This window comes from Pipistrellus hanaki (genome assembly GCF_964339955.1).
Source record: "Pipistrellus hanaki genome assembly, chromosome: 10".
NCBI classification, from domain to species: Eukaryota; Metazoa; Chordata; class Mammalia; order Chiroptera; family Vespertilionidae; genus Pipistrellus; species Pipistrellus hanaki.
This window is the reverse complement of record NC_140512.1, coordinates 39406812-39434097: the sequence shown is the minus strand read 5'-3', so window position 1 is coordinate 39434097 and position 27286 is coordinate 39406812. Positions and strand designations below refer to the sequence as shown.

Below are 27286 nucleotides of genomic sequence, written 5' to 3'. Positions count from 1 at the left end.
TTAATGTCTTTGGAGACGTGGCGGCGGGTGCGGCTGGAAGGCCTGGAGGGACGCATCAAACCCAGCATCTGTCCTTCTGAGCCCAGCTGGGGATTGTGCCATCCCCGCGGCCCTCGAAGCGTGGACACCAACACGCTCGCTCGTGGGGAGTGCGGGCAGGGCGGGCGGCGCGGCTGGGACCCGGAGGGCGCCCGGGCCGTCGGGGAGCGCGCCCCGCAGATCTTTCTGCGCGCCCGGTGCCGGGGATGCTAATCGTCTCCGCAAACCGCAGGCTTCGGGGGCTTCTCTGGAGTCCAATCTCTCTTTCTTGGCTTTTTATATAAAAAAAAATAGACATTAAAATAGAATTTTAATTTTATTTTAATTTTTGAACTTAAGTCTCCTGGCATTCGCTCCGCTCAGGCCTGTGCACTTCTGGAGATCCAGGAGCGGGGACCCGGGATGGGTGCTGGGTGGGGGTCTCCTGAGAGGCCGAGGGGCTCCCTCGGTCGGATAATCAAGCTTCCAAGGAGAGGACAAAAAGGTGCGGGAGGAAGAGGAGTCCAGAGAGCGCGCCACCTGGCCTCCGGGCCTCGCCCCTTCCCTCGTTCTACTGGCAACCCCGTTTGGAGAACTCGGAGGCGGGTGGGGCAGTGCTTCCCCAGGCGCCCCAGGTGCTTCTGGGGGCGTCCGACGTCCCTGCAGCTGGCGATGCTTCCCGTCTCCTTACGTACGTGTGTGTGTGTGTGTGTGTGTGTGTGTGTGGTGGGAGTGTGAGGATGTAGGGGGTCCTTGGGGGCAAAGGGCGGGGTCTCCCCAAGCGCAGCGTCCCGGAGAGGAGCGCGCACTTTTAAAGCAGGAAAGGTAACTCTCCTTCCAGTCTCCTCCAGGGACAGAGGAGGCAACAAGTCCGAAGAGATGCATCCTTCCACTTCCCACAAACCTGTGCCATGGAGATGGGGTTGGAGCAGGACCGTGCTGAGGGCCAACTCCAGGTTGGACTCTGCCATTCCCCAGTGGGCGACCTGCTAAACTGAACTGGCGGTTTTCAAATAAGAGGAACTGTGAGGAGAGGAACGGGAGTGAATGCCCACCTTACTGTAAATTCAGTAACCCTAAAGGATAAATCTCCATTTCTCAACACTACTTTTTCTCCCACCTCTTCGTGTGACACACACACACACACACTGTCCCTATCATATTTTTAGAAATAAAATTCATATTCATACTTTTAGAAATACAATTAATATGTTAAGGAGTAATATGTACTCATCCTAGAAAGTTGGGAAAACAGAGGTTAAAAGAAAGGAATAACATTTAAATCACTCCACGGAGCCATAAAGCATGTTTACCTACATCCTTTAAGTTTCTTTTTTTTTTTTTTTTTAATATATACAGATGTAAATTCAATAACAAGTTTGAGACTTGTTTTGAGTACTGATCTTTTCCCACTCAGTATTATGGAATGAACACATTTCCTTTGACTTTAAATATGATCCAAATGTAATTTTAATTACCATATTTTATTGTCATATTGATGTTTCACAACTTAACTCCAATCCTTTACAAGTGCATATTTAAAAAAAATAAATAAATGATACAGAGACCATTCTTATTCCTGCCTATGACAATTTCCTAATATCAGACATGAAATTTCTGCATCAAATGAACATTTAAGTTTGTGGCTACAAATGGCCAGACTGCCTCCCAGGTAAGTCCTGCCAGTTCTACTCCCCCGAACCAGCATCTCAGGGATGCTTCTGCCTCTCAGTGCAAGTTCCTGTACAAGTTTTCCCACTTCTCCTGCCTGTAGGCACTGCATTAGTTCTGAAATGACCACCCTCCTAAAGGTGACTCAAAAAGGTAAATTTTTCCTTGAAGACTGCATCTTTTCACTTGGATTTTTCTACTTCTACTACAAGAACATGAGGATAAACAGGTAAAAGGAAAAAAAAATGTAACCAGCTAAGACCAAACACCATCATCAGGCACTGTTGTGTGATTTGTTGTTCTCCAGCATATTTGTTGGGGGGGGGATGGGGAAATGAAATTTTGGACAATGACCTCTATATCAGTTTTGTAAATTACTCATTTTATTTTCTATTTCTAGACATTTCCAGTACTAAGACTAGCATATTTGTATTTTTAAAGATAAATTTAAAATTACTCATTTCAGCAGGTTAAAGGAAAAATAACTATTTTTCATCTCATCATCAAAACTGTGCTTCCCAACTTATAGAGTGCTAGTGGCTCCTGAGGGCCCTCATGTTTATCCAGTTATTCATTTGTTCAATTAAAAATTGTGTTGATATTTTACATATAGTGTGCATGGGTTCCAAACAGACTAAGTACCCTTTCTTCTCCCATTTAAAGTCCTGAAACCTAAACATCATTTAAAAAAAATAATCTGCAAATTTTAAATAAGTAAAAAAAAGGTTCAACTCTAGGAATCATTAACATTTTGTTGAAAGAACCAATTTTGAAACCACGTTTTTTTAAACTGCAAAGGACCTCAAAATCATTGGGTTCTGAAGAGTAAATACAGCCATCATCCTTAATCCTCTCCCTCATGTTATGAACCATTGTTGTATTCTCAACAAGCACATAATATCCTGCAGTAACATCTCTTCAGCAGTAAAGAATGCCTGAAGAACATCCAAATAAACAGCTATTTTCCTATTATTAATAGGAGTATGTTCACCATTCTTAAAACTGTTACAGCTTATAAATACTTTATTCTCTGTATGTTTTTAATATGTTTGGAAGCCACTTTAAAATATGAAGTCTCAAGACATTTTCAGATCATTGTATTAATGGAATAATTTGAAGCCAACTAAGGATTAGAAACACAGAGAAATTGATAGATTTTTCCTTACACAAAATTATCCCTAGAGATAAGACAACATAATCTGCATTGTGACTATGAATCTATTGCACCTCCATATCTCTACACTCAACTTTTCTAAGCAATGTGATAGTTTTTATTTTTTCCATGTTATATCCACACATTCAGTGTACTTTATAATACAATGGCTTTATGATATAAAACAACCTATGTTAAAATTGTTTTATCCTTTATCATCTCCTAAGTCAACATTGATAGAAACATCCCTGAATATTGGTTTACTTTTAATAAAACTTGTTATTGGAGAGAAAGAGAGAGAGAGAGAGAGAGAGAGAGAGAGAGAGAGAGAGAGAGAGAGATTTGTTGTTCCATTTATTTATGTATTCATTGGCTGATTCTCACGTGTGCCCAGACCCAGGATTGAACCCACAACCTTGGTGTTTCTGGATGAAACTCTAACCAATTAGCTATCTGGCCAGGGTGACATTGGTTTTTCAATACCTTCTACCAGTTAAAAAAAAATCCTAATGGTGTCAATTACTTATGAAAAATTGTAATGGTTAGTTTTAGAAATCTTAAAGTTATTTGGACCCTTGGAATGTATCATTTTAGATGTTCTTGGAGTCAATTTATTTATACACTCTTTGCTGACTGAAAACTGCTTTTTGGTCTCAAACTAAGTTCCCCATAACTATCAGGTTACTATTAGTATTCAGACATGTAAACCAAAAAAGGATCTAAATGAAATCATATTTGGAAGACATAATCAGGCTTTCCAAGGAAAGTAAAAATAATCAGAAGCCTTTGCCATCAACAGGCAGTCATTCAGGCTGATCATCGTTTACAGTTGCCCAATGTGAAAGCAGATTTTGGCAAAATGAGCACTGGAAATTGAACCAAATATTATGCTAGCATGCATGAACATACAATTAAGATCCTTGGGTTGGTGTTTATTATTGCATTTGTCAGCATTCCCATTATAAAAACACTATTGTGGAAGATTTATAACATGGTTATAAAAATTCTGAGTTGAAACTTGATAAGCCAGTTTAATATACCTTTTTTTTTTGTAATTACAAATCTCAAAAAAAAAAAAAAAAGTAACTAAGACACTTAAGTACATTTTATAGGTAAGGTTCCAAAATGTACCTGTAACTTTCAAGAACAAGATAGTCTATTTAATACAAAATGTAAATTAGGTAATTTAATTTTAATCAAAAATAGCTGGCAGATTAATAATTAATTTTAAGTAAAAAATCTACTTTTTATAGGGTGATATTTCATTAATATATATTTAAATGTTTTAGAAAAGTGTTGAAGTTTTGTTATATATCTGTATCTTTGGCCCAACTTTATTCCAAGGTTCCTGAACTTTGCCAACATTTTGGGTGAAGTTAGTCCCAAATTCTGGTCAGTGCCCTGTCTTCCTGTGAATGCTGGACTGAAAAAGGTTACAAAACAAGAGTCAGCATTTCTGACCATTTTGTTTTGAATTTGGGGTTTCTTTGAATCCAAAGCTCAAAACCAAACCTGGCTGAGGAGAAGAAGGAAAGGAAAGAAGCAATGCAAACTGACAGGAATAAAATACCAGAAAGATGGAAAAACTTCTTCAAGTCTCTAGAAACCAAAGCTTATAAGTTACCGCAACTTTCTCTGTGACACCAAATTTTAGTACTGTGCTTAAAATACACTCTGTAAAGAAGTATAAGGAATAGAACGGAGTACACAGAACGCTATGAAAGTATTTTAGAATACTCTTTACAGTTAATATTTGGTAGAATCCAGGAACCTTTAATATGTAGTGAAATCAATAGTTTGGTGAATTTATGGTGTAGAAATTATCATAATAAAATATCTTACAGTTACTCAGTTCTTTGTTGTTTTCAAAGCACCATTCGTGTACTTTCTCTCATTTGATCCTCCCAACTAGATTTCAAGAGGAGCTAGAGCCTCGCCTAAATTGAGTTATCAGTGTGCCTTCTTAAAAATTCATTCACTCATTGAAATCAGCATGATACTAAGATTCCTATAAAGGACCCACGGTCACATATAAGCAGCACATGACTTTGAAAGATATTGCCTTCAAAGATCAAAAGCACCTTAGCACACTCTGTGGATGATAAATTATACAAAAGTCTGGTATGGTCTGGCTCCCTCAAAGGCCACATTTTACAACCTTCTATTTAGGGCTCCATGAAGGAGATTTCCACCTGCAGCCAGCAAATGTAGATGACCTCAAAGCAGCTGTGAAAGATAGCTTTTTATGCTATCCAGTCTTCAAAAGGGAAATATCTATGAGATATGGAAACAGATCAAACAGTTGGTGAACAATAAAATGCAGAGACATCATATAAACATGTTTGAATGAATCAATATGATTATACAATTATTTTACTGTAGATAATTTTTTTTATTTCTTCAAAACAATACCACAAGTTTTATTTGTTACTAGTCAGTTCTTGAATATATTTAGTCCTATAATTTAGTAAAATGTTGACTAATGTAATCCCATAGTTTAGTGAAATGTTAGAGAAACTAGAAATGGGCTCAAGTAGAACCAAGTAATTAGATTATTAGTTCTGGATAAAATAATACCTATAATAATTAGTAGTAATATCTATATATCCTGTATTGCTCACTTATATGAACACACATATTCTAAATGCTGTGTTTAGTTCTTTTAACTATTAAATTTCTCATAACTTGAACATCTTTCTCTTCATATTAATACCCTTATAAAGATGAGGACACTATGGGATAGAGAAGTTAAATAATTTCCCAAGCTCCATCAGCTAATAAATAGTGAAGCTAAGATTTACACCTGGTGAAGAATCTCAGAGACCAAATTCTTGGGGTTATTTGTAAATGATTATATGATTGTTATACTTAAGAAGAAATTATGTGAAAATTAGTATTCTTTATTTTTACTGAGGTTCTTAGAAAAATGGGGAATGGGCTTTTCTTATACCAGAAGGATATAGTCTCTGAAATAAAACCCAGGAAGATGGACTTGAAGAAGCCTTGAAACAATATTCTATGGAAATTTTGAGGCCACAACTTTCTTTTGATGAACACATGCTTATAAAACACAAGCTTTGGAATTTGACAGAAGTGGGTCTGAATCATAAATACATCACATAAGACTATGGAAGCCAGTACAACTTACTTAACTTTATTGACCCTCAGTTTTTTCATCTTTAAAATAAGGATAATAATGTTTATCTGATGGGATGTTATGAGGATTGACTTAAATATGTATGCAGAAAAAAAAACTGATGTATAGTGAGTACTCAGTAAATGGTACACTATTAGAATACACATTATCATTATTGTTATTATTATATCCCTTCACAATCTATGGAAATGAAGACTCTACAAACAATGGTAATAGGTAAAAGCATGAAATACTACAGAAAGATCAGCACTCATTTATATTGCTTTTAAATAAACTGAAAAAAAATAAAATAGATTGTTTTATTCTCCAATAGATTTTATGCCTAGAATACTTGACTACCAGAAGTTAGTCCTGGTATACACATTTTTCTAAGTGGCACAATGCACCCCCAACTGATGAGCACAGAGATCAAGACTCCCTCATGTAACCTGCTACCATAAAGCACATATATGAAAAATAAGTGGTAAGTAAGTAACTTTAAATCTGAAAAATCTGGGCTGCTGACAAAATAGAACTTCTCTCATTCAGAGAGGTACATGTTTATTTAAGTACATGTACATGAAGTATATTTAAGTACGTGTTTTCCAAATTACTGTACATTTATTCAAATCAGATAATTCCTGATGAAATAAGTACATATCTTAATTGCAATGGTGGTTGCACTAATCTAAATATGTGATAGAAAGTTATAGAACTAAGGCTTTTTACACCAATGTCAATTTTCCAGTTTTGCTATCTATCTATCTATCTATCTATCTATCTATCTATCTATCTATCTATCTATAAAAGGCTAATATGTGAAGTGTCCCCTCAGGAGTTTGACTGGGAGACCAGGAGTTTGATCGCTTGCTATGATGTGCACTGACCACCAGGGGGAGGCACAGAATGAAGGAAGGCCCTGGCCTGCAGCTGGAAGGCCCCAATTGGCTATGATCGCTGGCCAGGTCTAGGGACTCTACCAGTGCACAAAATTTCATGCACCATGACTCTAGTTGTACTATAATGTGTAAGAAGTAACTAGTGAAGGAAACTGAGAGAAAGGAACACAGAATCTCTCTGTACCATCTTTGCAGTGTGTCCTGTAATCTATAATTATTTCAAAATAGTGAAAAAAAATAAGATAATAACTATGGCATTCCTTTGAACCTATAAAGCATCTTACAAATATATATATTATTAATTTTAGGGAAACATTCATGTATACTTGATTCATGCCATGTCCTAAAATTTTTCTTCAAGTGTTTCATGAATATAAAAGCTTGGTTTTAGCTTTATGCATGATATTATGTGGATAAAAATAAAAATCAGGCCCTAACTGGTTTGGCTCAATGGATAGAGTGTCGGCCTGCAGACTGAAAGGTCCCGGGTTCGATTCCGGTCAAGGGCATGTACCTTGGTTGCAGTCACATCCCCAGTAGGGGGTGTGCAGGAAGCAGCTGTTTGATGTTTCTCTCTCACTGATGTTTCTAACTCTCTATCCCTCTCCCTACCTCTCTGTAAAAAGAAAAAAAATAATAAAATATATTAAATAAATAAATAAATAAATAAATAAATAAATAATAAATAAATATCAGGACTCAACCCCTAAAGGACATATCCAAGCACTGAGTGTCTGATTCTGGGTCCCTTGGATCGTGGTGACATTCCTTTTTTAAATTAAATTTATTGTGGTGACATTGGTTAATAAGAGTATATAGGTTTCAAGTGTACATTTCTATGATACATCGTTTGTATATTACCTTATGTGCCCACCATTGAAAGTCCTCTTTTGTCACCATATATTTGGCCCCCTTTTCTCTTTACTACCCCCACGCTCCCTTTTCCTCTGCCAACCAATATATCATTGTCTGTGTCTATGAGTTTCTATATCCCACATATGAATGAAATCATATTTTCTTTACTTTTTTCTGACTTATTTCGCTTAGCATGGGATTCTCAAGATCCATCCATGCTGACATTCTTGGAAAAAGGCATTCTTAAGTATGGATTTGTAGTGTTGGAGGATCTTCACATCTTAATTCTCCTATTTACTAAATTAGATAACTCACTAAAAACATCTGGGCTTCCGTACCTACCCTGATCTAGAAAGTGGAGCAGTAAACATAGGGTTATTTAAAAAATCAGAAAAGATCCTATGAAATGCTTAGTCGAGGTGCCTCACACAAAGTAATACTCAGCCAATGTTGTTGTTTATGCTAGCTCAAAGTTATACAAAGCAAAATGACAATTCAGGCTTTTAGAAGGGCTCATGAAAAATCACACACACACAAAAAAGCGATATTTGATAGTCTTTCCTGCTTTTCCTAAATGGAATCAGAGACTTACATAGCATAGTATTTGTGACCAATTTAAGCTGTTGTCCTAGTAACATATTTTTGTTTAATATTGTTTTCAAAACATAGATATTTAAAGGTAAGACTTCTGATCTATGACATATGTAACCACTCTAAACCCTGCATTCTTAAAATAATCCGTAAAATTTGCATATAAAGCTCTTTAAATGAAAAAGTGATAACTCACTTGATAAATCCTCTAGGAATTTACATTTGAGCAAACTCATCTTGAAAGCTAAGGTGCTGGTTGGCGATAGTAAGTGGCAAGTAGGACTGCCCTATTAAGCCTTGATCTAGGCCAACATGAAATCTCATCACCCACTAAGCCCAGTAAACGGGGAATAGGGTAGCAAGGTTCATGCTTTGTTTTAGGTTCCCAAGAGACATAAGAACCCCTGTGCACCCAAGAAGGGTGAGTGGCTGCCACCTTCCTCCGACAGAAAACAATCAGCGAGGAAAAGAGAGCAGGCGCCTTTTTGGAGCAGCAGAGAGGGAAGCTGAACCACAAAGTGCATCCTTGAGCATATTTTAGCACCTGGCCTTATCCTAGGCATGCACACAGATTTCTTTCTTTCTTTTCTTTTTTTCCATTCTGACATTTGTGGGTTTATACAAAAATCTCTGAAAAGTGGTGTATTCTTTGGCCTAGATTTATTTACAACTGAAATATCAACTTTTGAAAAGATAAAGTTGGCCTTCACCCATACATAATTTCTCAACATTTAAAAAAAATGGATAACTTTTTTTCCTACCTACTATTTTTATGATCATTGTTCTTCCTCCTTGCATGGGAAGTCAAAAGAATGCTTATTAAATCCTTGTCCCTTTAAAATGCTTTGATTCAACTTCAAGTGGCTTGGGAATGGGTGGTAATGGACCTTCTGAAATGTATTAAAAATTTTCTGACTTGGAAAACATACCCAATTCCAAATATTCTCTCCATGGGTTCATATTTTTGACCAAAAATGTGGTGACCATAGTTAACAAGCATTTGACAAGTAGTGGTTTTGTTAATTGTAGACCTTATTGAACACGCCACACCAGTTCTTTCATCACTATTCACTTGCCTAATCTCACCAAAGCCTATTACAATCAGAGCAGATGAGTTCAGTTAAAAAACATATATAGTATACCACTTTATTTCAAGATGACACAACCACAAATAAAATTTCATACCCTTATTAGTGTACTACATTTCATCAAATTCCATCAACTGCTTCTAAAATTAACTTGAATCAGGCTGAAAATGCCCAGAACTCAGAGCATTACACAAGAAAACACAACTAAAACCTTCCCAAATTGTACCCACATGAATACATGCACATACCTCAATCCATGCTTCAGGGTTCTTAGCCTAGACATCTCAGAATTTCTACTGCTAGAGTTATAACCCCTCTTTCCATGATTTGATTCGCATATATGCAAACTTGCATACATGTAAACGTTTTTGCATAGGAATACCTTCACATTGTATATTTTATCATGGATATTACATATGTAATTTTTTTACTCAGAGCTCAAACTTTTAAAACTTTTTATTATTTTTTTCTTTTTCCTCCATACTTTGGTATTTTCACCCTTTTGTTCTAAGGGGCATCTCTTTGTTGAACAGTTCCCATGTTATAATATTAATGATTGTTGAACATTCCCGTTTTTTTGTGGGGTTTTGTGTGTGTGTGTGTGTGTGTGTGTGTGTGTGTGTGTGTGTTTTGTTTTTTGTTTTTTGTTTTTACCAGAATTTAAGTATCATTGTTCTTAAATACATGGAAAACAAGTCCCCAAATTACTCCACCTCTTGATTTAACATTAGGCTCACATAAGTATATCAGGCCTGAATATAATTACTAAGACCAGCAGCCAGTCAATTTTAGAAAAGAAAGTGTCTGGAATTGCCATTCGGGAAACCTACAGAACACATATTGATTAGATGAGGGTCACTGACTCAATGAGAAAAACAGAATTTTCCCTCGGAGCAGAACTGCTTCCTCTTAGAGAGCTTCAAGAGTATCTCAAGTTAAAAAAAGAAAAAAAAAAGAAAAAAGTAAAGAGTATCTGGAGTTTAGGCAATTTACCACATCAAGAAAGAAGTTAGAAAAGATTCAGGAATGCTCTCTGAACCTTGGCTCTGGTTGGGAAGATCTAAGCCATATTTTACAACATTAGGACATCATGTGGGTTCTGTAGAATATAAGTAATATTCTGTAATTTCTTTGGATCTAAAGCTTGCTTGCAGAAATTTTACCGGTAGAAATTTAGCCTAAGGAAATAATGAAGACTATGTATAAAGATTAAATGACAAAATATGTATCTCAGTCTTGTTTATAATACCTAAATATAGAAAACAGTCTACAAATGTGAGTCCTTATTTAAAATTATTGCAGTTGTTAAAAAGATGATATACAAAATAGTTTGTGCTGGGGAAAGAGGTTTCAATAAATGATAAGTAAAAAGAGTATTTTATAAATCAATATGTTAGGCATGATTTCATTTCTGTTTCCTATGGGAATGTGTGTAAATACATATAGGTGTGTATGCCTATCTTTATGTCTATAAATATAGGGTGCCCTGCAAAATATATACATACACTTTGAATAATTATATAGGCAGTGTTTATTAAAATACATTTTTTTTTCAAAATTGAGCTGTCAGCTGTTAAAGTATCTATACATTTTTGGGACACCCTGTATAAATGTTCATTTTACATATGCTATAGAGGAACTGGTAATTTTTTGTACTTGTTTGTATTCTTCCATTTTTCTACCATCCCCTTTGGGTTAGAAAAATAATAAAATTATTTTAAAGCAAGTGCGACTACATCAAACTAAAAAGCTTTACTGCCCAGCAAACACACACACACACACACAAACAAACAAAAAAACAAAAAAAACACAAACAGGATGAAATGGCAATCTATGAATCTATGGAATGGGAGAAAATATTTGCAAACCATCTATCTGATAAGAGGTTAATATCCAAAATATACAATATCCAAAATAACTCAGTAGCAAAAACACAAGTAATCTGATTTTAAAATGAGCAAAGGATCTGAATAGACATTTTTTCAAACACATGCAAATTGCCAATAGGTACATGAAAAGATTTTCTACATTACTAGTTATCAGAGAAATGCAAATCAAAAGCACCGTGAACGGAAACCGTTTTTGGCTCACTGGATAAAGCGTTGGTCTGTGGACTCAAGGGTCCCAGGTTTGATTCCAGTCAAGGGCATGTACCTTGGTTGCGGGCACATTCCCGGTAGGGGGTGTGCAAGAGGTGGCTGATTGATGTTTCTCTCTCATCGATGTTTCTGACTTTCTATCTGTTATAATGTCTAACATAAAAAAGATGAGAGAGAAGTATTGGTGAGGATGTCAAGAAAGGGGAATCCTTACACACTGTGAGTAGAAATATAAATTGATACAATCACTGTTGTAAGCACTTTGAAAATTCCTCAAAATATTCAGATAAACTATGATATGATCCAACAGTTCCATGTCTCAGTGGAAATGAATACCTGAAGGCTATGAAATAAGTAATAAATGATTTCATATCAGAGATATCTGTACCCTGCCGTATTCATTGCAGCATTATTCACAATAGCCAAGACATGAAAACAACCTAGTATCCATCAATGGATGAATGGATAAAGAAAGTGTAGAATATACACACAATTAAATATTTAAGCCTTAAAAAGAAAACCCTGCCTTTTGCAATGAAATGGATGGACTTTGAGGGCATTATGCTAACTGAAATAAGTCAGACAGAGAAAGACAAATACTGTATGTTCTCAGGTATATGTGGAATCTAAAAATGTGCAGCTTATTGCCCTAGCTGGTTTAGCTCAGTGGATAGAACATGAGCCTTCAGACTGAAAGGTCCCAGGTTCCATTCCGGTCAAGGGCATGTACCTTGGTAACGGGCACATCCCCAGTAGGAGGTGTGCAGGAGGCAGCTGATCCATGTTTCTCTCCTATTGATCTTTCTAACTCCTTATTCCTCTCCTTTACTTTCTGTAGAAAATCAATAAAATGTATTTTTTTTAATCTACAACAGAAAGTTAAAAATTAAAAGAAAAATTACTTAGCAAATTTGCACTTTAATTTCATTGATACTGAAATTGAAATTTTAACAATGTGAGGTGTTCCTTCTTAAACACATCTGAATTCACCTGTAACTTTACACAGACACACACACTACACCCACACACATACCCCTAATAAAAATAGGTACAGTAAACTATACTACTGCTAAGACATTTATTGCCTGGTCAGGAATACACTTCAAATTTCTAATGAAATTCGTGGTTTTTAAACTACCACAGTTTTGCTTCCTATTTAGCTCTCGGGTGGTTACAATGTGTGTAGTGTGCTTGTGTGTGTGCATTTGCCACATGTGTGCATGGGGCCACGTCGTGTGTGTGTGTGTGTGTGTGTGTGTGTAAGTACATAGACTGTGTAACATTAATATTTACTTCATTTTTAAGGGCTACAAATAGAATCCGATAAATGCATTCATAAAAAAAAACTTTACATATTCACTTTCACATATTCATATGCATTATTTGTTTTCAGTTTTCATATTCATGGTTTGAAAACTGCCATAAAGCAAAAGGAAAAAAAAATACACAACTACATTTCTAACATAATTTCAAAATATTTAAAGCCGTCACTGCTTTTAATAACCTTTATTGTTTTTAACATGTGACATTTTATTCCCATTAGCAACAACAGATGTCTAAGGCATTAAAAAGGGAAAGCCCTGCACACGTGTTGAAATAGAGGACTTTACTGAAAGGTAAGCATGTGCTTTGATTTATATTAGCCAAAATTTAGATACTGTACTTGGTGCTATTTCAGGAAATGAAAAGGTGAGGAAACTGTTATATATCAGTAAACCAGAGCAAAAGTCTCCATAGAAACCAGAACAGTTTCTGTGGGAGCCACTTAAGCTAAATTAATACCGAGAATATTCTCATACTAGCCCCTAGGGAGCTAATTTGAACAAAACAAAACCCTTTCTATTGATTCATGAATGTTACATAGTATTTACAATTCTTCCTTGTTCTCATTTCATTGTAAAAAATTAATTGGCCACAGAGTCTATGAAAATTTGGGTGAATTCTAAAGAGAAATGATCACACACACAAAAAAAATAAGTGTTTATTTACTCTTCCATAACTCCATTACTTCACTACTAGTCAAAAGAAACATAAAGGACAAAATAAAAAGTAATGACTGATAAATTCAATTTTATTTGTTTAGCTGTTTTTTTGCCTTTGCTTTCATAGGCACCTTTTCTCCTATATTCCATGGTTTCAATTTACAGCATCCTTCAAATAGTACATCTGTTGCTACTGGGATGGCTTCTGGGTTCCCCTACTCCCATTTTCTGTATTATCTTTGCTCTATGATCATAGAGTAAGAACTAGTTCTTTGCACAAAATTTTGGCTGTTTTTTCAAATGCTCCAGAAATACGTATGTTTATGTCTGTATGTGGCTGTGTTTGTAAGTGGCACACATAGCTTCCTACTGCCTCATGTCTAATAAAAAGGCTATATAACTTCAATACCACACAATCTTTGGTATTTCCTTCATTAGAAGGAAATTTGGTATTGTCTTTCATTAGAGTTTCTGATTCATAATTACATAATCATAATGTATGCTATCTGCTCAAGTACCCTATATAGGACATTTATCTTATTTGTGACGTTTGGAACAGCGGAGAATATATGACCACTGGATAAAGCTATGCTGTTTTGGTCAGTCCAACCCACTGCAGTCAAACCTGATATCATTGGCCTTGTGCTACTGGACAAAGTTACTTTAAGGTTTTTCTCTTTTTGTTCACTTTTTTCTCTTTTATTTTCATGCTCTTGGACAAAATTAATATTAAGTTCAAATGATGAACTTCTAAAGTAATAATTAACATTAAAAGAGAGAAAATTTGGGAAGATATATTTTTCATAATTTTTACAAAAGGAAAACAACTTCTGGGTTGAAAAATAAGGCTGGTTCATGTCTATAAGCAATGCTAGTATCCTATAAAACAAAAGCTTAACATGCTAGGTGTCCAGTCATCCGTTCAACCAATCAAAGCATCATATTCTAATGATATGCTAAGGCTGCTCAATTGTTCACTATAATGTGCACTGATCACCAGACAGTCAACTAGTTGACCAGTCACTATGACGTGCACTGACCACCAGACAGCAGATGCTCCAATTGGTAGGTTAGCTTGCTACTGGGGTCTGGCCTATTAGGACTGAGCGAGACAGGCTGGGCATGCCCTGGAGCCCTCCCACAGTCCCTACTCAACCCCGATCATGCATCAGTGGGGTCCCTCGGCCTGCCCTGCAACCTCTCACAATCTGGGACCCTTTGGGGGATGTTGAAGAACCAGCTTCAGCCCAATCCCGCAGGCCAGGCCTAGGAACCCCACTGGTGTACCAATTCATGCACCAGTCTTTTATTAAGAAATAATTTGCTAAGTTACATCACAGCCAAGGAACCCAAAACAATATTAAGCAGCACCAAGGTCAAAGATGCTAGCCGTAGCATCCAGAGACAGTGACAAACCCCAGGGAAACATCTTTGGAGAGGAAAGGTCAATACTGAGACTAATGATAACTATGTGGCTGCAAACTTTGCACGGAGACTCAGCATCAATTTATTACTGGGCGGACCAAGTGACAAAAGTGAATACAATTATCAGATTTATGGTATTTAATTCAAAAATGGAGGTTCTCTTGAAATAAAATTCCAACCGTTTGGAGAGTTTCCAAGTCAGAAAGTATTATTTACAGCATTTTCTTCATCAGCTTAAAGTATAATGCCTTTATTACAGCCCTTTGTGGATGGTCGTCAGAGTAATTCACTCTCTCATAAATCTAACATTTTTCTTTCATACTCTGATTGATTGGCTACAATTTAGTTGTAGTTGCTTTTTAATGTTCCTATATCATTCCTAATTGGCTTTTGGTGTATTGTACTGTTACAGTTCTACTTATCATTTATCATTCATGTCACAAGGGTAAGTGGTTATGTAGATCAAAAAAATAAAATAATTACAGACCTCTCCTGCTTCCCTTCTCCTCTTTCTCTCCCCCAACACAGTCTTTCCCCCCTTTTATACTGTCACTGTTGGATTTATTTGGACTATATTTTATATGCTGAATAAATGAAAAGTTTCTCCTCTTGCCTGGCTGGTATATCTCAGTGGTTAGAGTGTCTGCTGGAGCACAGAAGGGTCATGGGTTCAATTTCTTGTCCAGGGCACCACATCTCTGGGTTGAAGGTTTGTTGGATCCCCAACCCCAACCGGCAAACAATCAATGTATCAATGTATCAATGTCTCTCTCTCTCTCCCTCTCCCTCTCCCTCTCCCTCTCCCTCTCCCTCTCCCTCTCCCTCTCCCTCTCCCTCTCCCTCTCCCTCTCCCTCTCCCTCTCCCTCTCCCTCTCCCTCTCCCTCTCCCTCTCCCTCTCCCTCTCCCTCTCCCTCTCCCTCTCCCTCTCCCTCTCCCTCTCCCTCTCCCTCTCCCTCTCCCTCTCCCTCTCCCTCTCCCTCTCCCTCTCCCTCTCTCCTTCCTCCCTTCCATTTCCTCATTGTAAAAATCAATGGAGCCGAAACCGGTTTGGCTCAGTGGATAGAGCTTCGGCCTGCGGACTGAAAGGTCCCAGGTTTGATTCCAGCCAAGGGCATGTACTTTGGTTTCGGGTATATCCACAGTAGGGGGTGTGCAAGAGGCAGCTGATTGATGATTTTCTCTCATCGATGTTTCTAACTATCCCTCTCTCTTCCTCTCTGTAAAAAGTCAATAAAATATATATATATATATATATATATATATATATATATATATATATATTTAAATCAATGGAAATAATATCCTCAGGTGAATATTAACAAATTAATTTTCTCCTTTTTCTAAGAGTTTGTCCTTCTATAAAAATGCACATAAATTATGTTTTAAACAGAAATTATATGGAAAAAATAAAGATATATTTTATTAAAATTTAGTGAAGTTGTAAACATCTCCTTTGTAAGAGAGGGTTTGACAAATGAACCAAGAAAGTGAACAATTTCCTGACACCACTTTCCCAGGTCATATGTTGGGGTCATTCTCACATGTAGCTCTAAACTACGCAGGCACATAACTGTCATAGTGAGTAGTGAAAAGTAGCAATAATGTAGGTTTGGTTTATGTTTAAACTGGACTAGCTCAGATTTGAGTGTTCTTGCTCTGTTAAGCATCCAGTTCTTATTCTAACTTTCATTACCAATTTAACAAAAATCTATAAAAATATTTATTGGACTTGACTCTTTTCTCAACACAATTTTCTAGTTTGGTTAGTATCTTTTACCTAAAAGAAGCACATATTAGAATAAGAAACATATATTTCTAGAACTTGTGTAGATACTGTAAAGTACTGCATAGGGAATATAGTGGATAGTACAATAACTATAAATATATGATGTCAAGAGAACACTAGACTTATTGAGGGAATCACTTTGTAAATGACATAAATGTCTACCCACTATGCTATACACCTGAAACTAATATAATATTGAGTGTCAACTATAATTGGGGAAAAAACACTTAAAGAAAACAATTATATAAATAATTTACTGACTTGCAGGGGTGGAAGGAACAAGTTATGTTATAAATTCAACTTCTCTGTGAAAAACTACATTGAGGTATTAAGCGGACAGTTGAATATGAGAATCCTCAGCTTAGACAAACCACCACCCAGTACAGAAAATAAAGCGGTCCTATGCCTCCAGTTGCCATTTCTTATTGGCCAGGGCAGAGAGAAACTATTGAACTTCCTCCAGTTAGTGTTCCCACCCTGAACTAAGTCTTCAGGGACTTAGGCAAGGATATAGAAACAGCTGCTCTTCAAACAGGACCAGATCATCAATTAAGTTCTTCACTGATCCTCTAAACCTTTCATTTTTGCACTTAGAATTGAGTGCCAATTCTTCATTTTCATCTATAAGGTCCTGCATAACTTAGTCATCATTTCAAGTAATAATATCTAACATGTATCAAGTGCCTGGCACCATTGTAAGTGGTTAACACTTACGACTTTATTTCATCATCTGAGATACATTATTCTTCCCCCTTCATTAGAAGGATGAAGGAGGAACACATCTAACTAAGATCACAGGCAGTGAGAAGTTCCGCCATATTCGAAACTCCACTAACTGGCTCCGGCATCCAGGCTGTCATCCACTGCACTGTTCTCTGTGGCCACCCTATCTTGCCAGAAAAAGAAGTACTCTGGGACCCCTTCTAAAACTTAGTCTAACTCTAGTAATCTATGACCTTATTTATTTTTATTTTTTAATATATTTTATTGCTTTTTTACAGAGAGAAAGAGAGAAGAATAGAGAATTAGAAACATCAATGAGAGAGAAACATCGATCAGCTGCCTCCTGCACTCCTCCCACTGGGGATGTGTCCGCAACCAAGGTACATGCCCCTGATCAGAATTGAACCAGGACCCCTCAGTCTGCAGGCTGACTCTCTATCCTCTGAGCCAAACCGGTCAGTGCTCAGTCGTCTATGACTTTAATGAAGTGATTTTTCTAAGCAGTTTCTCCAGTTTTGCAATGTTCTAATTTTCTAAGAAATTAAAATGATCATCTAATTTAATCTAGGGAAATTACTTAAGTTCCTATTTTCATTCTGCGTTCACTCTATGGAATTACTCCAATACTGTGATCCTCTGCCATGCCTATTAACTCATGGAAAGGACACGCTAAGGCACACTGGTGATTGCAGCTTTATTGCCGATGTATTCACATATAAAATCTGATAGCCCTTCTGCCTTACTGAAGTTTCCCATGAAGTCCTCTCTCTCTTGTTTAAGATTTTATATTCTATATAGTATCTGGATGTCCAATTTTCATATAAGAATCAGTATAATGAGTATAAATGTTACATAAATCTAGAAGTAGGGTTTGTTTTTCCTAATAATTATATCAGAGTGTGGAGTCTATTTTGGAGAATGGCCAAGTTGAAAAATAAATTAAATATAGTTCACTTGTAATATCTGCTATTCAGAAGTTCCAAGCCTGCAGATGTGCTTCAGAATTAACATCTTTGTCTCCCTCTCTTTATGGCCTTCTTAACAATGATTTCTCCCCAAAAACTTGGCTGAGATTAAAAATTGCATTAAGGCTGCGTATGCACACTAGTGGATATTTTTGTTTTCTTCAGTCATTATATATAATTCATATTCCCTAGAAATATTTCTATCTTCGACATATAAACAGACCCATTATAGTTTAAACAAAAAAGATATGGATTTGCTTTTAACTTAACTATTTGCTTTTAACTTACACCTGGTAGTAAACACAAGAGTATCCCTTATTCGATGGACACATGTCAAGGTTCTAAGACCTCGAAAGAAATCGAGATGATGAGACAAGGCCAGTGGGCTCTGGTTTCCTCATGTCTCATTGTGCTCTACCTGTCAGATCCGAACCCAAACAACAGAACTGGCCATTCTCCCAGTCAAGGAAACACTCCTCTCCTCCCCCCGCCTCCAGGCCATGAGCCATGACCTTTCCCAAGGCCCACCCTTGGAAACATCACAAAAGCCCTAGCACCAGCCCCTTTACTTTCTTCACAATTCTCCCTGCCATTCAGTCTGGCCCCTCCAGTATGTCCCAGAGTCCTTCGGCCACCCAGAGCCGCTCCTGTCCTGAGAAAAACATCAGATAATCTCATTCACTCAAAGGTGTGAGTGACCTAATGTGTGACCTCACCTTGGGGACTGTGCCATGGACAAGAGGAGCCTGGAGAGGACAATGCCAGGCTCCCACTTAGTGGGTTTCCAGGGAAAGAGTGAAAGCATGACTGCGGGAGGGGTAAGGTGGGATTTAGAAGGAGCCTCTTCTGTCCCCCTTCAAAGCACTTCATGGCCCATTTTACTCATTTTTTTGGCATCCAAGTTTAGGCCCACAGTTGGCCACACACAGTTTCCAGAATTAGAAAGAAACTCATTCTCATCACTGAGGAAAATACTTTCAGGTTCCAGGTATTGCTGAATCTTAGTTATACGCAGTCATCGCGAAAACGTTTTTATGTATAAAACTGACCGGCCAGACCAGACAATTTCAAAAAATCCTTTTTAAGTTTACATAGTTTTTTTTTTTACTTTTTCTAATTATCCTTTGACTTCATTTTGCAGATAAAGAACTTAGGCCCCCAAATATTCCTGAATCTGGTCCCTTTCTATCAACTTTATATTGCTCTGTCCATATCCCCATGGTTACAGCAATGATGTAAGTTCTCACAAGTCCATTGATGTACTTACATTAGGTATATTGTGGGTTGTTGATGCAAGAGCTTCCTAAATCTAACCACATGACTGCCTAGCCCATCCCCTACACTGAGTCCATCCACAGACTGGTATTTCTAAAATATAAATCTGATCATTTACTTTCCCTGCTTAATATTCTTGCATTTAATATAAAACCTAAATTCCTTAGTATGCCACACACACACACACACACACACACCAAAGTTACTGTGATCTGAACTTTGCACCATTTCTGGCTGCTTCCACACTCCTTCCACCCCCAGCCATCCAGCACTCCTCACAGGTCTCTGGAAAGGCCACCCTGCACGCTCATGTCTCCACACCTTTGCTCATCCCATGCCACTCCCAATGTCTTTCTTTCCTCCTACCCTTTCTATTATACTTCTCAGCTGGCTTACCCCTCTTCATCCTTCAAGACTAAAGCTGAAACAATGTGTGTACTTCAGGAAAACGGCAATGTATGCTTGCTGTACTGTTTGTGAATATCTGATGCTGCTGAAGAGAAGAGAAACAAGGAGGAGAGATGACCTTAAGCCTGGAAATAAGAAACAACCTGAGGGGCATCTTAGACATCAGTAAATGGGAAGGGACAGAAAGACTATGTATGCATCAAATAGTCATGTGGCAATCAGAGAACCCCATATTCATGCGGCATCCATAATCATGAGAGCTGAAGTAGGATCCTCCTTCCTTGGCACTGTTTAAAACATCTATTACAACCCTGGCCAGTGTGCTCAGCAGTAAAGCATCCGCCCTAGGACTAGGGGGTCACAGATTTGATTCCAAGCCAAGGTCATACACTTGGATTGCAGGTTAGATCCCCTGCCCAGTTGGGACCCTTGCTGGAGGCAACCAACCAATGTGTCTCTCTCATATTGATGTTTCTCTCTGGATTTTTAAAACTAAATGTCTACAATAAGGAACAGGTAGCTACTTTCAAAAATCTCTTTGAGCAGAAACTGAGGCCAAATAATCTTGATGCATTCCTATTTACCACTAAGTGCAATTATTTCTCTCTCGTGTCATTTAAGCCTTTTCTTCCTCCCTCTCCCTCTCCCTCTCCCTCTCCCTCTCCCTCTCCCTCTCCCTCTCCCTCTCCCTCTCCCTCTCCCTCTCCCTCTCCCTCCCTCTCCCTCTCTCTCTCCCTCTCTCTCTCTCTTCTCTCCTTCATCCCTTCCACTCTCTCTAAAATTAATAGGAAAAAATATCCTTGATTGAGGATTATGGGGAAAAAATAAAGAAAACATCTATTACATAATCAGAGGGAAAGGGAGTTGGGGATTGGTGGAGGTAGGCAAAGAGATGATAAATGGCCCTAACCAGTTTGGCTCAGTTTTTAACTCCCTTCTTCTCTGTAAAAAAAAAAATCAATAAAATATATTTAAAAAAAAAAAAAAAAAAAGAGTGTAGGGGGTGGGGGAGAAAACATTTATCACAGCATTTAGCTCTCCATGTTACAAAATTGTTTACACATTTTATTTTCCATTAGACCGTGACATCCTGATGTCAGAGACTAAATATTCTTATTCAGAGCACCTAAAATTATTAAAGAACCTGACAAATTTGTTAAACTACAAATCAATAAATGTGCTGCAATTAATTCTTGCCACTTGAAACCAGAATTCAGATCTTCTGATGCACCATTAGCCAGAACCAGAACCTACAGTCTCTTAAGGTCTTGTGTAGAGGTGAGTGAGAATGAGACTCATCACTTACACTATGTCTTTCCCTTAGGAATCTGAGGTGGAAAGGTCAAAGGCATTGATCCTGATTAACTACTGGGAAAAAACATCCAGTTTGATCTCCATTCTGGAGGTCAAGTGGAAAATAACTAATGAGCTAGGAGTCTTAGCAACCACATAAGATTTCAGAAATCCTATCATGGTTCCTAGCATTTTTCAAGGAGTAGTGGTGTCAGTATTGCCCCAGATGTCTTCTCCATCGCCATTTTGAGATCCAATAATGACAACACTTTGCCATCTTTGCTTTAATTCTGGATAGAGCATTCCTATTAGGTGAACACCAATGATAATTAAAAGTTTCATGGCCCTTCACCCTATTTCTTCTTTTTGTTATGGCTTGGGTGACAGTGACATGGGCTTTTAAAACTAAATGTCTACAATAAGGAACAGGTAGCTACTTATAAAACTCTTTGAGCAGAAACTGAGGCAAATAATTTTACATTTCTATTTTTCATTAAGTGCAATTATTTCTCATGTCATTTAAACCTTTTATTCCTCCTGCATATCAAGCCTCATTCTCTTTTTCTCTATCCATTCCCCTTTGCTCACTTGCTCCAGCTCTATCTTGTACCCTCTTTCTCTCTTCATTGCTTCCTTATTTTTACTTTGTTCTCTATTGTCTTTTTCTCTTTTTTCCCCCCAGGTCTTTTGGTCCATTGCTCAGTCCCTCCAGCAGGGATAAGAGAAAGTAAAGTGATCAGAAATTTATCTGCAAGAAGACACGAATGCAAAACAAAAACATTGGGTTCCAACTGAACCCGAAATGCCCCAGCTCAGTTGTCATGGAACTCCACCAGAACTATAAAATTCATCCAGAAAAATATCAAGACATAACTCATTTTCATTTACTTTGATTTACAAAATAATCAGACACCCTGAAACCTTTTTTTGAGAGGTAGTAGTAAAAAGGAAGACAATCTTAAATTAAGTAAAATATTCTGTTAATAATTCTGGGAAAGTGTTGGGAGTCAATATTTTTAAAGTATCTTATTTTCCTATATGTTTGAAACATAATTTTAGGTCTTAACCTACCGTGTGAATTAAATTAATCGACAGAACATAAAACATAATTTCCATGTAATTTTTTTAATGTAAAGACATCCCAAATGCCCAAACTAAAAATTTAAACTTTCAAAGGCATTTTGGAACGATCATATATTTTTTAAAAACTGTTTTACATTGCCAAACATGGCTCTAAAGTTAAGAAAATAAAATTCCTGGTCAGTGAGAGTTTGTACAAAATTCTGCTAATGTAAAATAAACACTTTCCCTTAAATGGTTATTTTAGTATATTTTCATTAATGTATGCTTTTCTTTTATGTTCTACAATAAAAAATGTATATTAACTTTTCCAAAAAAATCTATAGCTTGAATGCCAACTCATGTTTGTTTTTAAAAATTAATATAAGTGACATAAATCAACTAGACATCTCTAAAATGACATTTGTTGATCGTGTAGTATTTTTGCTATGTTGTTAGCTTTCCTCTTCCACAAACTTTTTTTTTTTTTTTTAAACCAAGTTCTCTGGGAAATTGTGTCCTCTTGTGGTCACTAGCAAAAACAACATGTTTTCTGAAGAATCAACCCAAATTATGAATACAGGATTTAATACTTCAGTAAAAGCCATTAGAAAAAAAAGGAAACTCCTTGAAGTGGAGAGAGATGAAAGATGTAATGAGAAAGGGAAATTTAGCTGGAAAAACACAGAATGTAAATCACTTGCATTCATATTTAAATTGCTGGAGTATCAGATGATTAAAAGAATGCATATGATGTAGGAAGATTGTGGCCACGATAAAAACCTCTATGAATAACTGGCTTTCTTTCATTATTTCTTCAATTATTGCTGCAATTCTTTGAAATAAGTAAGGGGAGAATGTATTTCATTGTTAATTGGCAGCAAAGGTGGGTGCAGACTTTCTAGCCTGCACACCCAATAAGGTAATAGAGAGTTTGGGGGAAGGTTCTTCAAAACTCCACACTTTCCACACTCTGATTCTTCTCTCCCTACAAGTCTGGCAAGTTATGTCTCCTTAGCTCATCCTCATTTTGAGCGATGCAATGTCAGATACTTAAAAAATTAATATTTATTTGAAATTCTGATTTGCTCATTTGAGGTGTTGGCAACTCAATTGCTTGTGCTTTATGTTTTGTTTGTTTTGTTTTCCCAATTTATTTCTGGATTGCGAGCTTCAGATCTTAGTTCCTTCTAACTTCAGTTTCCTTTTTCTTTGAGAAATTCAGAAAGAAAAAGGCAAAATCAGTTAAATTCATGAAATAGCCTCTCAGCAAAAGAGAAAGAGAAAGACTCCTTAGTTAGGGCAAGGTGTTCAAACATCCTTAAGGCTACCTGTGTCACAGAGAACGAATCTGCTCTTGCACAGAGTTACCAGAATCACGTGTGATGACACACACTTTGTACTGCCCTTTCATAAAATCCTCTCACTTACACAGGGCTGAATCTCTGATGTGCAGCCTCATTTGAGATCCACTCCCTGCAGCCTTTTCCAATTTGCGCACCCTTCTGTGTGAATGATCCTGTGCTTCATTCATGCAATTCAGAGAAGTTACTGCACAGAACTCTAAGCCAGCAAGCAGGTGGTAGGTCATCCAAAGACTGGAGAGAGAGAGTAGACCCAGATTCAGTTACTCGTCTTTTGTGCAAGACCCAACATAGCAAACTCACCAGCCTGCTAAGAGATCCATAGGGTGTATGTGTGCTTCTTTTCCTTCTCTAAAATGACTTATAAGTGACTGTGGCTAAGAGAACACCAGTGCATACTCAAGCTTTAAAGATACAGCTACCTACATACTGATTGCATATGCTCAGTATGAGATTCCTAAATCTGTTACTTCTAACAATTTTCTTAAAAAGTTTAACGCAGGACGCATTCCTCAGGCAGGAACATGCCAAGCTTGCAGTTTGAAAACAAAGCTCATTTTGAATTGTCCAGTGCAAAAGAACAACTCTTTTGTTTTGTTTTCAGTTAAATTATTTTCAAAAAACTTACTGTAGAACTAGACGAAAAAGATTAAATTGCAATTAATACTGTATTGCCAAAGAAGGTAGCGCTTTACGTACATTCTTCAAGTCTGGCTGAGTTTGGGCTCAGAGGGAAATTTCAAAGACTGTTTTTTAAGCGTTTTGAAATTAGGCTTTTAAAACTTAGCTTTCATATGTTAAACTGAGTATTTTTGAAGTTATCCCTTATTGTTGTGTTTACAACAGATGCTACATTTGGCTCCTCAGCACGTAGTAAGGGATCCTGCTTTTACTCAGAGTGGCTAAGAAAACTGTTAGATACAACGTGAGGTAGGATGTAGCTATGGATGAATGAGCAAAGCGAGATGGGCAATCCCTTCGGGGAAACCGTAGCTTGCATTCTAGGGAGTATCAAAACCCAGACATCCTGAGAGATAGCTCATCCCACACGCTACACCCTTCTGCTCAAAAAGTAACCTTTGAACAATCAGAAACCAGTCTCATCCTCCTACTCCACTCTTTGGAAGAGTTCAAGAGAAATTTCTTCCCGGAACTGAAGTCACTCATTGTGACTGGGTCAGGAAGATTTGGCGCTGGCATGGTTCTAAGTTAGGTCATTCATTGTAAACCCTCTTCTAAGAACTGTGTCATCCAGAGCTTTGCTCAGCCCCGAGGGTCCCTGGAGGGGCCCCAGCTCTTGGTCCCCTAGAAGTTTAGTGCCTGGAGAAGGGCTGGGCTCCCTTGTTTAGGAACTAGTCTCAGAGATTGATGGCTTTGCAAGTGGGGCTGGCTAATGATCCCCGCCTGCTGCGCTGTCATGGGCTCTGTTTCTCTGCCCCCATCTGCAGCTCCCGGACCTCCACCCCAATTCCCCTCGGTCAGGTATGGTTTTCGGTACACTTTGCCCACACTTTCCTGTCTTGCTTACCCACAGCCACAAAGGGAAGCATCCAAATATTCTCTCTCTTTATTTGTTGAGAATTCGGCTAAAGGGGAAAAAAATAAAACAAAATTAAGATTTCAGATGGATCTCTTTAAAAAAAAAAAAACAAGATAGGAAACGGTAGAAATTTTTCAAGATTTCAGCAGCGATTTTCAAATAAGAATCGCAGAGAATACTCTGCCATGCAGGTCTGCACGGAAGAACACTTGGTAGAGAGTAGGGCATTAGAATCTCTGCTTCCAAGTCCTACAGGCAGAAGATCTAAACAGAAGGGGACTTATCAGAGTGCCTTTGTTTTAAGGAGACCTGCCTGCGTACCATTACGTGGAGGTCAAGTCAGATTTGATTTTCAGACAGGCATTGGTTTTAAAGTATGGCAGTGACTCCGGAGACAGGCTGGTGAGCACACTGTGGACATTTTTTCTGAATATTTGTAAAAATGGTGATGGACGAACCTGGTAAGCGTCCCTCCCTAGAAAGCACAGCCTCCTTCGCCCCCCAATGGGGGAGATGCCTCTTGCCCTCCCTTCAGGGCTCAGGCGCTGCAGATTCCCTGGGTTTCCCCAGACCAAAGCTGAGAGCCTCAGCGGGACACAGCCATGTGGCCTGCTCTCCTGTTGCCTGGGCTCCCGCCTCCTCCTGCTGATGCCAGAGGAGAGACCCAGACTCTCCGTCTGACATAATTCTCATCCCCTAGTCCAGACTGGAGAGACCTGGGCCTGGGCAGGGGATCTGAACCCAGGGCCCTGAACTCTGGCATCCCCCAGATCTGACCCCTCAAACCAAACCGACTACTGCTTTTGACCTCTGGTTTGCTTTGCAACGCAAGGCATGAACATGAAATGGTTATTCTATCCCAACTGGCTCCAAACAAGAAGAAAAAGTATGTTAGCATTGCAAAAAATGAACTTCCCTTCCCTGCACCAGCTCACCAACTGTTGTTGCTTCCAATTTGCCAGATTCTACAACAATACCCTCTTGGGAGCTCTTTGTTGTTATCTTATGAGATTGAAATGCTTCATATGTCCAAGTGTCCAAGCAATGGGTCTGCGTTTGGGGGCGCAGAACGCCTAACTGACCAATGGACCTCCAGGGATGGGGTGGAGAAGGAGCCTCTCCCAGCTGGCGGCCCTGAGTGTCCAGGCAGTGTGGAACCCCCATCTCACACTGTCTTTGGAGTGGACCCTCAGTGGTCACCACGCGAGGCCTCCTTGGGGAATGGGATGGGGACGAGATGGCCCTCCAACCTCGAGATGGCAGCTCAGGCGAGCGGGGAGGGCCTGCCCCCCTCTGGCCCTCCTGCACGTTCCCAGGGCAGGGCTGCCTTCTGAGGGGAACGAGCTTCTCGGCCTCTTTCTAGCACCTTTGGAGATGTGGTCCCCTGGGCGTTGGGAAGCTTGAGATCGGGAAAGAGAAAAAGAATCGGATGCTCCTCAGGCCAGGGTGACAGAGCAGGCCGGGGCGCACGCAGACCCGCAGCCCCGGCGGCGCGGCCACGTCTCCAGGAACGCCCAGGACCTCGGGGCCGGCCGCGGGGGTCTGGCCCGCGGGGACACCACGGGCCTGGCTGCTGGACCATCGAACCGGCTACACGGTGGCCAACGTGTCCTTGCCATTCCCCCGCCGCTGCCCAGCGATCCCCAACCGGCCCCAGGGACCTGGAGGGTACCCGGGGCGAGAGGAGAGACACATCACCCACGGCGGGCGCAGACGCGGTGGCCCTCGCTGCTGTCACAGCCGCTCCGGGAGGGACCGGCCCCGCGGCCGCCGCGGTCGCCCCGGCGCTCCCCGGGCTGCGCTCGCTCCGGCGCGGGGGCGCGGAGGCGAATAGCGGAGCCCGCGGCGGGAGGAGGGCGCGGGGAGGGGAGGGGAGGAGGGAGGAGGAGGGCGGCCGAGAGGCGGGCACTGGGGCCGGCCGCCGGGGCCAGGACCGCTTTGAATGGTTTTGGAGG

At 38.9% G+C, this 27286-nt stretch overlaps 1 protein-coding gene across 1 annotated transcript; it reads right to left on the bottom strand.

Annotated features, from left to right (window-relative positions):
- On the bottom strand, positions 1-27286 carry LOC311629349 (uncharacterized protein; the record flags this gene model as incomplete). Its single annotated transcript, XM_084897313.1, has 4 exons — positions 27030-27286; positions 25320-25377; positions 23859-24025; positions 1-311 (listed from the first exon to the last, which is right to left on the bottom strand). Exons 3-4 carry the CDS (start codon positions 24016-24018, stop codon positions 1-3), a joined length of 471 nt encoding a protein of 156 aa, XP_084753439.1. The 5' UTR covers positions 24019-24025; positions 25320-25377; positions 27030-27286.